Source organism: Nestor notabilis, unplaced genomic scaffold, assembly GCF_000696875.1.
Source record: "Nestor notabilis isolate BGI_N333 unplaced genomic scaffold, ASM69687v1 scaffold6144, whole genome shotgun sequence".
NCBI classification, from domain to species: Eukaryota; Metazoa; Chordata; class Aves; order Psittaciformes; family Psittacidae; genus Nestor; species Nestor notabilis.
Genome location: NW_009926772.1, coordinates 7,186 through 20,736, shown reverse-complemented (window position 1 = coordinate 20,736; position 13,551 = coordinate 7,186). Strand labels below are relative to the sequence as shown.

General features: G+C 37.7%; 1 protein-coding gene across 1 annotated transcript; it reads left to right on the top strand.

Moving 5' to 3' along the window:
• The first annotated feature begins 593 nt into the window (after positions 1-593).
• Positions 594-11,407, top strand: F13B (coagulation factor XIII, B polypeptide). Its single transcript, XM_010013727.1, has 11 exons — positions 594-675; positions 2,505-2,705; positions 3,209-3,394; positions 3,847-4,023; positions 4,182-4,358; positions 6,560-6,739; positions 7,079-7,171; positions 7,816-7,998; positions 9,678-9,881; positions 10,318-10,500; positions 11,196-11,407. Exons 1-11 carry the CDS (start codon positions 594-596, stop codon positions 11,405-11,407), a joined length of 1,878 nt encoding a protein of 625 aa, XP_010012029.1.
• Positions 11,408-13,551: the final 2,144 nt, after the last annotated feature.

Genomic DNA, 13,551 nt, shown 5'->3' with positions numbered 1-13,551 from the left:
TCAGGTGTCCCATCTCTGCTTCTTCCCAGCTTCTTGTGCCCCTCCTCACTGGCAGAGCATGAGACTGAAAAGTCCTTGATCAGGGTAAGCATTAGTGAGCAAGAACTAAAACATCGGTGTGTTATCAAGACTGTTCCCAGACTAAAGCCAAAACAGCACTGCACCAGCTGCAAGGAAGAAAATTAACTCTATCTCAGCTGCTACCAGGACAGTGGTTATAAGGGGTAGGCTGGAGGAGGGGGAATTTCCTATTTCCTCTTACTTCAGTCAAGGCAAATAATGTGATAACAGAATGCCCTTTAAACTTGGAATTCAGGAGGCTCTGCGGGGAGCACTGTTCAATTAGCTTAAATCGTTCACAAGCTAGTTGCTTAGTTTCACTGTAAAATGACAAATTCTGTCTTCTTTACTTATGTAAAGTGTGTGACATGGCTAGTGTTATGGTATTTGGAGAGCTAAAATAAATGAAAACTGGTTGTAGTGACATTCAAAATACCATGTACACTAAGGCATTTTTGAATGTCCACCTTTGAAAATCCAGTTAATTATTTACAAAAGTAAAACTGAGAGTTTTCACAGGTGGTGGAAACTTGATGGAGACAGTAATGAAGATGAGATTTAAAAGCTGTTTTTTCTTCCTAGTTACGATGTATTCAGGCAAGCTCTTTGCAGAAGGTAAGTAACACTGAATTCTATTGTTAATAAATGTATATTGAAACTAGAACATGCAATCTAGATAACTTAAGTACAATGTCTTTCATATCTTTACTAAGAGTAAACACTGATTTTTAAGTGTAATTTTGTTGTGAGGTGTCTGATCATGATTCAGCTGTCACTGTAGCTCAGGGCTACAGATTCACATGTAAGCTTCAAAGCTGTGATATTGAAAGGTTTGGACTTGTATTCAGAAAAATTCCTTTTGAAATGTATTTGGGTGTCTTGCAGCATTTATACAAATTGAGTATTGTGCTTTTAAAATATTTTCTACATTGAAATGTCAGTGATTGAAGTGTTTTGGCTTTACCACAAAGCAAAAGAGTGGAAATTAAAAGGAACCTTGCAGAAGCTAGTCTGGGGTGGTTTTGCATTTCCTATCACTGTTTTCAGGGGTGCTTAAAACTGCTGGGTTTCTATAGTTTACACACCACTTGAACTGCAAGTTCACAAAGGTGTGGGCTGTGTATAAAGGGTCCACCTTCACTAACTGAAAAGGTGTCCCCTTTTTCTTTTTTTCATTTCATGCTAATGTATAACTCAAGCACATCTGTCGCAAACTACCTGTCTTCACTAGAGTTTTGTCCTTACACAAACCAGCTGAAAGTACTCTGATATCCTCTGGGAAGCCAAAAGAAGGCATGTAGGTAGCAACCATTTCTGCCTTTCAGTTACTTGAAAAACGTAATTACCGTCAGGTTTGGTTTTGGTGCTGCGATTTGGGGGGTTTTGGTTGGTTGGATTTTAGTTTGGGTTATGTTTTTGGGTTTTTTTTTAATTTAGATGTAATACAGTGGCTGTGTGCGGAAAGGAATTTTAAAAAAAAATTATCTTGCCAATTTGTACTTAGTAAAAACACTAAATTTGCAGAAAACTATAGTAATTACAGTAAATTCTAGTGACATTACTAAGTGAAGGAGCAATAGTCTGTTATTCTGCTTTTAATGTGTAGGGTGAATGCAGTAGTGCCAACCTGTTGGAGAATTGCCCAATTTTAATGAGATTCATAGGTGGTAATTCATTTTTTAAAACTTGATTCTTCAGGTTAGATTGCCTTGTAATGCCACTGAGAGAGTTTTTGAGACCCAAAAGATCATTTTTTAAGAAATCTGAACATAAGTATTGCTTTTGGTGGTTAGGGTGTTTGGGTTTTCTTTTTGTTCGTTTTGGTTTTTAAATAACTTAATGCCGTATTCAGCACAATTCCTTTTAAAGGTGTTCTCCTATTAATGTTTTGTCTTTTTCCTTTTTTTAATTGTAGTTCTGCTTGTTCTTTTCTAAATCTCCATTTCTGCTTTCTTTTCCATTGATTATGTTTTTAAAATTTTCTTTCTTTAGCAAGTTTAACTCCTATATTTCCTCTTGGCAGTTTGTCATACTGTTCTGAGAACGTTTGCTGAATTAAGGATGTATGGCATATATAATCCTGACACTGTTGACGCTGGATTTTAGAGCAGGCATGAGTATATTTACGCAGCAAAGTGTGCTCATACCTTCTGGTTTAAATAAAGAGTCAAATAAACGTGTTCTACGTCAGCACGGCCTAGTTCACATTAGGAAGTTTCATTCTACAGCTGATATTCCTGTGAATGTAAAGAACTGATGTAACTGTAACGTATCTTAATTTTAGTGAGTCTTGCAAGAGCCTTCATGCTGGCAAGTATGCAGAAGCTCATTCACCTTGTTTGAAAGCCTGAATCAATTGAACTGATATTAAATAAACTAATGCAAAAAAGTTTGTATCTGGGTTGAGATTTTTAGTGAGATAATTTTTTTTTTTTTTTTTGCAGATAAACCATGTGATTTGCCACATATAGAAAATGGAAGGATTGCCCAGTACTACTATAATTTCAAAAGTTACTATTTCCCTATGCGTAAAGAAAAGAAACTTTCCTATTCCTGTATGGTTGGTTATACAACTGAAACTGGGACTCAAGATGGAAGAATAACCTGTACTGCAAAAGGCTGGTCTCCAGTGCCACGATGCTACAGTAAGTTAACTTCATTAATCTCATCATTGCTTTAGCAGAAAACTTCTAGCTGTATTTCCTGGAACATACAGAAGCAGAAGCTGCATAACAGTAGGGATAAAATGTACACATTAAGACAAGGTGAAATCAATCCTTTATGCATGCAAACTACATTTTTATACATGGTGTATTTTTACAGTGCTACCTATTTTAAGGGCTTTACCAAATATGTTTCTATAAGAACACCAGAAAGTTGCCCAGTTTCCTTATTTTGGGAAAACTAATAGATTGTTTCCCCTCAGATGTATATCCTCTAAAGCTTCCCTAGCTCTAGGTTCCTTGCTTGTTATGTTCCGTGTTATTACTATCAGTTTGATGTATTGTTCGATGACTGTGGTAGAGTTTCTTCAATAGGTCAAGAAAACAAGATTAGATCAGCATAGCTAAAAACCTCTTCTTTTGCTTATTAGAGAACAAAAATATTCCATTAATTCTTTCTACTCAAACTACCTCCTTTCATTTAGGAAAATGTAACAAGCCTCTTCTGGAAAACGGCGTTTTTTATGGTACAGAAATGTACTTCAAAATACATGAGAAACTGCAATACAAATGTAATCCAGGCTACCACACTCCAAGCGGTGGAACTGAAGACACAGTACAATGTTGGCCAGAAGGATGGAGCTCCCAGCCAAGCTGTACTAAAAAATTTGGTAGGATTTTGCGTTTTCCTCCTTTATAATCTGTCTTATCTGTATGTAATTCTACCGTCTTTGCTGTACCTGTAGGGCCAAACTGCCTGTGTCAGGTTATGATCTGAGTACTCCCAAAGTAGATTCCCAGCACTACCTCATAGGAAGAAGTTGTCAGATTTCACATGCTGCTAGTTTTGTGAATTTGTATAGATAAAATTGTATGTAGAAGAAATCAGTATAGATGAAATCACATTGTTTCAGATAAAACCATCCAAACTTTCTTCCTAAACGATGACTAGAAAAGTCATTCAAACCACTGCATTTTAAATTATTCATTATTTGTAAAGATTTTTGCAAAGATTTTTGCCTTCGATATAACCACTTTTAAGGTGTATCTAAGGAAAATTTTAGAATAATACCTTGAAATGAAAAAAGCAATTAATATTATGCATATGTTTTATTTATTTAAGAGTCATGTCAAGTACCAAATTTACATCATGGCAACTACTCCACAGCCCAACAAGAGCTTCGGCTGAATGAAACACTGCAATACAAATGTGACGAAGGATATCGTACTGCAGGAGGAAACACTACAGAGGAAGCAGTGTGTCTAACGCATGGGTGGTCCCTTACTCCCAGCTGCAGTAGTATGTAGTGAGCTGGAATATAATTCAGTTTGAAATGTGATTTATTCTACAAATGAACAAAAATTTGCAGAAAGGCTTGTTTTATGAGCTGTTGGGGGCAGGGTGCAAAGGGGAAGCCTCCCTCAGCTGTTTTTCACTGCTTTGTGTTTTCTTCCTAGGAATAACTTGCTCCTCTTTAAGTGCAATAGCACATGGAGGTTTCTATCCTGTGAAGAAAATCTATGAAGAGGGAGATGTAGTTCACTTTTTCTGTGAGGAAAATTATTCTGCCAGTGAATTTGATCTAATTCAATGTTACTATTTCGGATGGCATCCAGACCCTCCAGTGTGTGAAGGTACCTGCTTTTCATAGTTTTACTATGTCAAATTCTTAGTGAACAACTACCACTTTCTTTCATGAAATGCTTTATCAATACAAAGTAAAAATATGCTTTTTGTACCTATTTACAGTCTAAATAGAAATCAAGTGTTAGCTGAAGGGCGTGGAGACAAGGTAGCTGGGAGGGAGGTAATGATACTTGGAATTAGTTTACAGTGGACTCTAACAGTAGAGTAGATTCTGTCTCTTGATGTCGCTTCTTTGTATGTTGGATCCTGGAGAAGCAGAAATCAGCAATTACGGGGAAGTTGTTCCACCTCTGAATCTCAAGTTAAACCATGTTCAGATGACACAAAGGTTTAATCAAGGATGTTGATTCCTGCCTTGTGAAGTGGGAACATGCCTCTTGAGGTGCATTAAAAATAAAATCTGTGGCAAGTTCCTCCTGAGCTTGGGGATTGTGGTCCTTTTCGGAGTTTTACAGCCTCACCAAACTGTACATGTTTTCAACAGAATTTAACTAGAAAGGTAATCAGAAGCACAACTTTAGCAAGCGCTATCACTTCCCCAGTAACTGGGGGATAATAACGATTCTCAGAAAAGAAACTTGCAAAAGAATGAAAGGTCTAGTGAGCCAGGTGAGATATAATAAACAGCAGAAAATGGTACAAATCAACATTTAGGCTAGCTGAGAATTCATATTGTTTGACATACCTTGATAGTGGGTCATTGTCTTACGTGGATATTGTCCCCTCTGTGGATTACTTCTGAGCTTCAGGAGATCTCACTGCCTCATGGTAACAAATTCTCTGCTTTATATACAAGAGGTTACAAATTTTGATAGCAGAGGATGGGATAATCAATCTTTTTTGTTGGCTTAAGCTAAATGTATGGTATTCTTTTCCAATATATTTTTACAGGATTTTTTCCTATGAAGTATGTTTCTAAAGCAAATTTAATAATTGTTGTGGGGTTAGGATGGCATGACTGAGATTAAAAATTATATTTAGCCTTTAAAAATATAGATGTGTTCAGCAGAATTTTCAGTAAAATCAGATTTTTTGTAATTCCTTTATAGCTAATCTTGCAGAAGACTATGTGATTGAGCGCAAAGATGAAAATCACCTTCCTTTCCTAGAAGACACTGTAGTGTTTAAAATGTATTCAATTAAATGGCATGTGTTAGGACCCCAGCTCTGTATTTATTCTGATGACATAGCAGGAATACTTCTTGAGTGGATGCAGAGAAGGTGGGGTGCTCAGAATGAAAACAAGGCCTAAATCTAGTCTTGAGGCTACTGCAGTTGCAAACTTAAGGCCAGGTTGGATGGGGCTTTTGACCTGGTCTAGTGGAAGGTGTCCCTGCCCATGGCAGGGGGTTGGAACTAGATGATCTTTAAGGTCCCTTCCAACCCAAACCATTCTATGATTCTGTGATGATACTACGAAGTAGACTGTGAGTTTTACTGCTTCTGTAGCATTAGATCTAATACATAAGCTGCTTTAAAGAATGTACCAGTGGAGGATATGGGAAATCTCTATTCCCTGAAGTCCTTCAAAAAACATTTTAAGCCTATGTGGAGAAATTATAAAGTTGTTTATAGCAGTGCAATAGTGTGGGAGACAATGGAAACTATTTGATTATTGCTAAAGAGAAGTACCTGCTTGGCTGGAGAAGAAAGAGTTAAAGAAGAAACAAAGTACAATCGAGCAGAGCAACCCAGCTGGCTGAAGAGGAGAGAGCATAAGATACCAAGACACCTGGCTGAGGAGGAGAGAGCATAGAGATAAGAGACTGGCTACCCTGGGACTGGTTGTGAGAAAGCAAGCAGTGTTAAAAAACAAACTATAAGTCAGGAACTAAACATGATAGGCTACAAATAGAATGGTATAAAAGCTAGAGCAATAGGCTAAAAATAACTGTTGTTAGAATGGTATAAAAAGTTAGAGCAGTAGGCAATAAAAGGATTCACTGCATGAAGATGCTCTGGGTCCGTGCCTTCATCCCCTCACAATAGCATTATACCTCATATTTATCGAATGTAAAATCACTTTTTTTGTTCTGGTCTTCTATTTTGCTAAGAAAATGGGAGTAAGGAATTACTCTGGATCAACCACAGATGTCTTTTGAGTGATAGGTTTGCATGCTGTATAGTACAATTGATCATGTACTTGGTTTTGATCAGTGAGAAAACAGTATGCATTTTTTATTTTCAGATGTAAAAAATAAATGTCCTCCACCACCACTTCCTCCTTATGCCCATATTGTCACAGACAGAAGAACATACCACAATGGAGACAAAGTTCGCATACAGTGTCAAAGTACCTTTGAAATGAGAGGATCTGAGGAAATCCAGTGTGAAAAAGGAAAATGGACATCACCCCCTATTTGTATTGGTTAGTACTTTTGTGAAGATTGACAGCTGAACAGAAATGAATCTTCAGACAATGCCTTATTTACCTGGAAAGCCTCAGTTTCCATATCTGCAAAACTGTTTATGTCGTCCTCTGTTAAAATGATTGAGAGGTAAAGTGCTATGTAATTTGTACACAATCGGTTCTCAAATCAAAGAGAAAGGATGAGGTAGGTGAATTCAAGTGACATGCGTGTTATGTAGTTCTTCCCTAGAATATTGATTTTATCTTGCAATGCATCAGTGTCTGTCTGGTTTGGCATTTGAACATGAGTTACTTCTTAGATTCTGCTCTGGTTCTAAGTTTCTGCTGTGGTTACAGGAACTATGGATAAATGGGAATCTGAGGCACCACCATCACTTGAGGCAGATGCAGTAACGAAGGCAAGCACAACATATCACAATGAAGATACGAGTAGGTGAACATTGCTTTTCTATTTAAAAGGGACTTCAATACTCTCCAGTGATATTATAGGCATTTTATGACTACTCTTACTAGTCTTTTGCTGTAGTACAGTTCCTTACTCTTGAAAATGTTTCCATGTGCTATGGATGTCATTGTAGCAGTCTGAATGAAAGGCCATTGTTGCTTTTTTTCTAGCATTATAAACTACACCTATAAGCTTGTTTCAGTGTTTATGATTTTATTTCATACATTAGCATTAATCTTCATTTTGTACCCTTTCTGTTAATGTTTTGCTGATCCTTTGATCAATGGTTCCATGGGGTTTCTTTTATTTTTAACCACACATGGGCTAAATATTTCAAGCAACAAATAAAGACTGTCTCATCACAGAAAAAGAACTAATCTATATTGATTAAACCAGCAAGAGTCAAGAGTGGACATAGCTGAGGACTGTACAGGGAAATAAAAGGCCTGTCTGCAATTCAGTAAGGCAAGTGCAGAGTTTCTGAAAACAAAATTTGAAAAAGAAATTATATTGGTTTAAATTTTATTTGTATGATAATTTTTTGCCCTGTCTATTATTAGTCTGAGACTTTAACTAATGTTAACATTGCTTCAAAAATCTAATTACCTGACTCCCTACCTTGTATTAGAAACACAGCAAGACTGTACCTCTCCACCCGTGATTAAAAATGGTGTTGTTCTTGGTCCATTATTGACAAGTTACAAAAATGGTTCCTCAGTAGAATATGGTTGTCAGCATTACCATTTTTTGGATGGACCTCGTACTGTTTACTGCCAAGAAGGAAACTGGACAGAACCACCAACTTGCTTTGGTAAGTCTTCTAAGAAAAAGAAAGTTTTGTCGTACATAATATAAAGAGGTAAAACTGGAAAGACCTCTAGATAATCCTTTCATGATCACCTTTTTGTTTTCATTTGAGTTAATAAAGATTCCAGAAACATAAGGATGAACCAACTCAAACGTATGTAAGCCACTCCTGCTGTGTGTCTTCTGGACTGTTCTTACAAACATCCAGTTAAATAGATTTCTCGGTCTTCCTGAGTGAGCTGTTCTAGAACATACCTATCCCTGTTATCTAGGAGTATTCTCTTTTAATTTCTTTCTCCCACATTCTCCATTCAGTGAATTTGTTCTTATCCTTTGGTAGATGTTTAGAAGGAATTACTTCAACCATTGCCAAAAAGGCTTTTAGGTATGATTAGCAGGGAATATAAGGACTTCTTGGACGTCCATTTTTAAACCTTCAGCCTGTGTTTTTATTATGTGTCTTTATATCTATCATTTAATTCTGGACTTTCTAATTTTTCTGTGTTGCTCTTACATATGCTGTTCAAAACATTGTATAGAGCTCCCATTAGGAATTTACCTATACTAGCAATAATACTGCTGATGATCTGCAAGACTAAGTTTATCTTTCCCTCCTTCTTGTAATGAAATAATTCTATTTTATTCGCATCCTTTGTTAAATTGACTCACTTTAAGTTTGTAATCTACTGTAAAAATGCAAATAAGTAATCAGTTAAGTCTTAAGTAGTTATTTCTAAATTAATAAAATGCACCTCATTTGGACTGAAAGGTCTAGATCAGCATTCGTGGATCTGAATTCTGAAATTTAATAAATCCCATGAAGTAATGAAAACTCATTTCCTATGAGTGTCATTTCTCTCCTAAGCATCCAAATAACCACATCACCCTTTCCATGTTCTCTGAGATTTCTTTTCAACCTGCTCCTAATCAGACCAGAAAGAGCACATACCGTAGTTAGTTTCAGGAAAATATCCATACCAATTTGCTGTTATCAGAATGTTATCACAATGTGTAATGACTGATTTCTCCTCACCTTTCCCTCAGCAAAGCATTAATAAGGGCCTCTATTAGACAATGATTCTAGTGGAATATGTAGATCTTATTTTTATAACTGTCCCTCTGTCAAGCTTTATTGAACAGTGCTTTCAAAAGCTAATGAGGTTAACTGTCTAATTGAAAGCTAGGCTACCTGATGTGATCCTGGCACTAAATTTTATGAAACCTGTCCGAAAACAGCCAAAACAATATGGTCTTTGAATATCCTGAAAAACCCCAAAGAACAACACAAATTTCCAAAGGGTTTTGGAAGATATCTACATTAAACAGTGACAAAACAAAGAAAAAAAGCAAAGGAAAGGAAACTGTTGAAACACTTTCTTAGGTTAACAGTTTAAATTTACTGTGTATTGACTGCTATCCTTGAAGGGCTTACCAAACCCGTCAGCCAAATCTGATGGGTTAGTTTTGATGGATGACTGCTGTCATTATAAAAAGTCCTTTCAATTTACAGTGAAGAAGTTCTTTTCTTCAATGGTAAACCTAGGCTGCTGTATGTTTACAAATACTGATAGAACCCAGATTTCATCAGAAGTGTCTGTTTCCTGTGATTTACTTTTCCCCATTTAGGCTGCTTTTTTTAAATGTTATTTCTGTTACTTCAGCTCATTTCTTTACATTTCCTAGAACCGTGTACTCTTAATGTAACTAATATGAACAGCAACAACATAGAGCTGAAATGGAGACAAGAAGAATTAATTTTCCTTCATGGTGATCTCATAGAGTTTGAATGTAAACAGGGATACAGTTTTCTCCAGACTACCACTCTGTCTCCTGGGAGGACACAGTGTAACCACGGCAGACTGCAATACCCAAAATGTATTATGCAAGGTAAACCAATACTTTTTTGTTATGTTTTTAATTAATCAGTGTCAGACTTATATAGAAATAATTTGCTTTGGCTGTGTGGGCCTAGAATCTGTTGTAAACAATAGACGTTTAGGATTCAACAATACAGATACACAGAAGACATCTATATTGTTAAATATATCCAAGCATGGAAAACAATACACCTTTGGTGGGGAAGGCTGTAGAAAGGAGGCAGGAGCTCATCTCCAAGCCCAGGGAATTCAAAGCTACGTAGAAAGACAGCTGTAAACAATTAAATGCACACAAGGATTTCTTTCTGATCTGAAGCATAATGAAATAGCAAGAAAATACACTGCCTGAGAATGGATAGGTATCTAGTGTTGACAGGCATTTAAAGCTGATGATTTGTTAATTTCTTAAGCTGACTGTTTCTCCAATGTTTCTAATGTCGCTCCAGCTTCTACAGAAAAATGTGACTCTCCACCTTCTATTGAGAATGGAGCTCTTTCTTTCCCACCCCTGACCCAATATGACAATGGTTCTTCTGTTCAGTATAGTTGCTCCGAGTATCATTTTTTGCAAGGATCTGAGAAAATCTACTGTTCTGAAGGACAGTGGACTTCACCACCAGTGTGCATAGGTAGGTTTGATAACATAGATAAGAAGTTATTCTTCCCTGTAATTCATAAAATCATAGAATATTTTGGAAGTTACTTTTAAATGTCATCTAATCCACACCCCCTCCAATAAGCAGGGATGTCTTCAAGTAGATCAGGTTGCCCAGGTGCCCTGTCCAGCCTGACCCTGGATATTTCCAGGGATGGGGCACCTACCACCTCACTGGGCAACCTGTTCCAGTGTTTCACCACCCTCATTATAAAAAATGTATTCCTTACAACTATCTGAATTTATCTTCTTTCAGTTGAAAACCACTTCCCCTTGCCCTATCACTACAGGCTCTACTAAAAAGTCTGGCCCCATCTTTCTTATAAGCCCCCTTTAAGTACTGAAAGGTTGAAATATCTCCCTGGAGCCTTCTTTTCTCCAGGCTGAATAACTCCAACTCTGTCTAAATCAGACACTTAGAATCTATGAATTGGATATTGTCAAGTAGAGCTTTAAGATTTTAACTTCTTTTTTTTTCTTAGAGATGAAAGTTTTAACAGGAGCAGGTATAAGCTTGTCTGGCCTTTTTATTTTTTTTCTTTCCCCCCTTAAATATGACGTGCCTGCAATGTCCAAAATTTCATGCATTGTACATTAGGAGAAAGTCATTTTAGTGTTGATAAATCAAAACCATGCTCCATTAACACTGATTACATCTCTTTTCTTTAGAGCCATGTACTTTGTCAAAAAGTGAAATGGAGAAAAATAATGTGCTGCTGCAAGGGTTCTATAAGAATCAAGTTTATTTTTACCATGGGGATTATGTTGGTTTTTACTGTAAACAGAACCATTTTGGAGCAGAATCTGGTACAACATTATTTCTAGTGCAGTGTAAGAGAGGACAGCTGATGTATCCAAGGTGTGTTGAAAGAGAAAAATAAGTATGGACTTCAGGAAAGCCTACAGAAAAGGTATGTGCATGTTCTTTATCTGGTATTAACACCTGAACTAAGGTGATCTTATATTTTTAAGATCGCTACAGTCAGCTTTGATAGATGAGTATTCAGTGGCATTGCTGGATCTGAGCTGGAGGGGAAGGGAAGTGAAAGGGCTTTGTGGTATGAGGACTGGGAATGCAGCAGAAGAGTGTAATATTGGTGTACGCATGGAAAAACTAGGATGAAGGAGTTTCATAAGGTTTACAGTGATAAACCTGAGGATGCATCACAGTCTGGGGGACCAGAGCCAAGCCACCACAATGAGGAGATGCTGAGCAAGTATTGCCTTTTGTGAGGGCATTGGAATTTTGACAGCATGGATGCTTTTGTGACTACAGAATATGGCTAACTTGAGACTTCGTGCCCTTCAAACGGATGTTAAGCTCTGATTTTACAGTGAGGCCTACTATTTTGTACATCTTAACAGCACCCATGTCTCCTTTCACAGGTAAGAAGCCTCTAATGAACAAGGCTTGAAGTACAAGAATAAAAAAAACAAGTATAAAAACAAAATTTCATTTAAGGGACCTATGAAACCATTTAAAACCTAAAAATTGCAAATTCTATTGAGTAGTTAATTATTATTATTAAAAATAGTCAAGCAAGCATTGTTGTTTTGCTAATTCAGAGCATTTAAATTATTAAAATATCTAGTCCAACTATTTTGTATGATTTCCTACGACACTTAAACATTGGTACTCTTGGGGCTTTGCCTGTGAAGATACGAAGAAAGTTCAGGAATATGGACATTTGCCTTGCATCCATTTTATTATGTTTTAATAAAAATGTCACTGTAAGGGTTTCTTCTGTATTTTATGTGTAAAACCCATCTCTCTCTGATATTATTGCATGTATGCTGTTCTGTACGGTTTTCCAAGGCTTTTGTGAGTGCTAAGTGAATAAACCAAAACGAAATTAAAACATTCAAGAAATAGACAAATTCCGCTTATTTAACCAAAACCCAGTCAACCATTTGGTGGATGAAGAAAACGTTGGTAAAAATAGCATTTTATATGCTATTTACAATAGCATTCCAAAATGCTTTCAAAAGATTGTCATTGTTTTGTAAAGTGTTATTTAAAAATTAAGACAAATAACAATGAGATTTAGCAACTTAACAGACTTCTGTGTGTGGCATTGTGTTAGATGGGTCTAACACTGTGGAACTGGTCATGTGGACCACCACGATCATCTAGAGTGAGTGTGCACGGCTAAGAGCCAACAAGGCCACTCCTCCCTGCACAGACCAGCCCCCTGCATCGGGACGAGTCAGCACTTTTAACATATAAAAGCCCAGGGTTCGGGAGAGACGAGGCGGCGGGTCCAGCTACCACTAAGGTTGGCGTTGCCTCCACGGGGATGCCCTCTAAAGTGGTGCCTGCCGCCCCATTTCTTCACGATGCCCCTCGGAGCTGGCCTCTTGGTCACGGGACAAGTGTGTGGGTCGATAAGAATCTGTGCCTAACCTATTTCTGGTGGCCTTTAGTTCTCGCTCTTTCTAGCTTGTTACATCTGTGGATTTTATATCTATTTTAGATGTTGTAATACGTTTTTTAGCAGTTTGGTGTGGGTGGGTGTGGCGTATGTTCTTTCTCCACCCGGAATCCTTCGATCCCTGGAACTATTTTGGCGACAAGGATGGGATTCCGGTACCGAGAAGGCAGCCGCACCCGGGTTTGGTGAATAGTGGGGCCGAGTAGTGGGGCGCACAGCTACCGGTCCGCACCGCTGCCCCGGCTCTGTCTGTCTGTGTGTCTGTCTGTCTGTGTGTCTGTCTGTCTGTGTGTCTGTCTGTCTGTCTCTCTTAGGGGTTGCATAATCATGTTTCACAAAACAGTCCGGCGGCGCCCCCTGCCGCTCCACAGGTGGAACGACCGGGGTGGGAACAGGAGCTCTGGAGTACTTTGTGGGATCCGTGGGAAACTTGTACCCAAGTAGGCCTAGAGTCCATTTCCAGTCAATGGGTAACATTAGCACAAGCAAAGACCTTGCTAAAATGGGAAGGGATGAAGATGACAATACAACGAGGGGATCCTGGCAGATATTTGGACGAGCCATTTACGGCTTCAGTTCGTAACCTTTTACTG

Bases quoted from the DNA above. Each gene is read 5' to 3' on its own strand.
- F13B (XM_010013727.1), top strand. From the start codon at position 594: ATGGAGACAGTAATGAAGATGAGATTTAAAAGCTGTTTTTTCTTCCTA. The intron at 2,706-3,208 runs GTAAGTTAACTT...CCTTTCATTTAG, and splicing joins TCCAGTGCCACGATGCTACA to GAAAATGTAACAAGCCTCTT. The intron at 4,359-6,559 runs GTACCTGCTTTT...TTTTATTTTCAG, and splicing joins AGACCCTCCAGTGTGTGAAG to ATGTAAAAAATAAATGTCCT.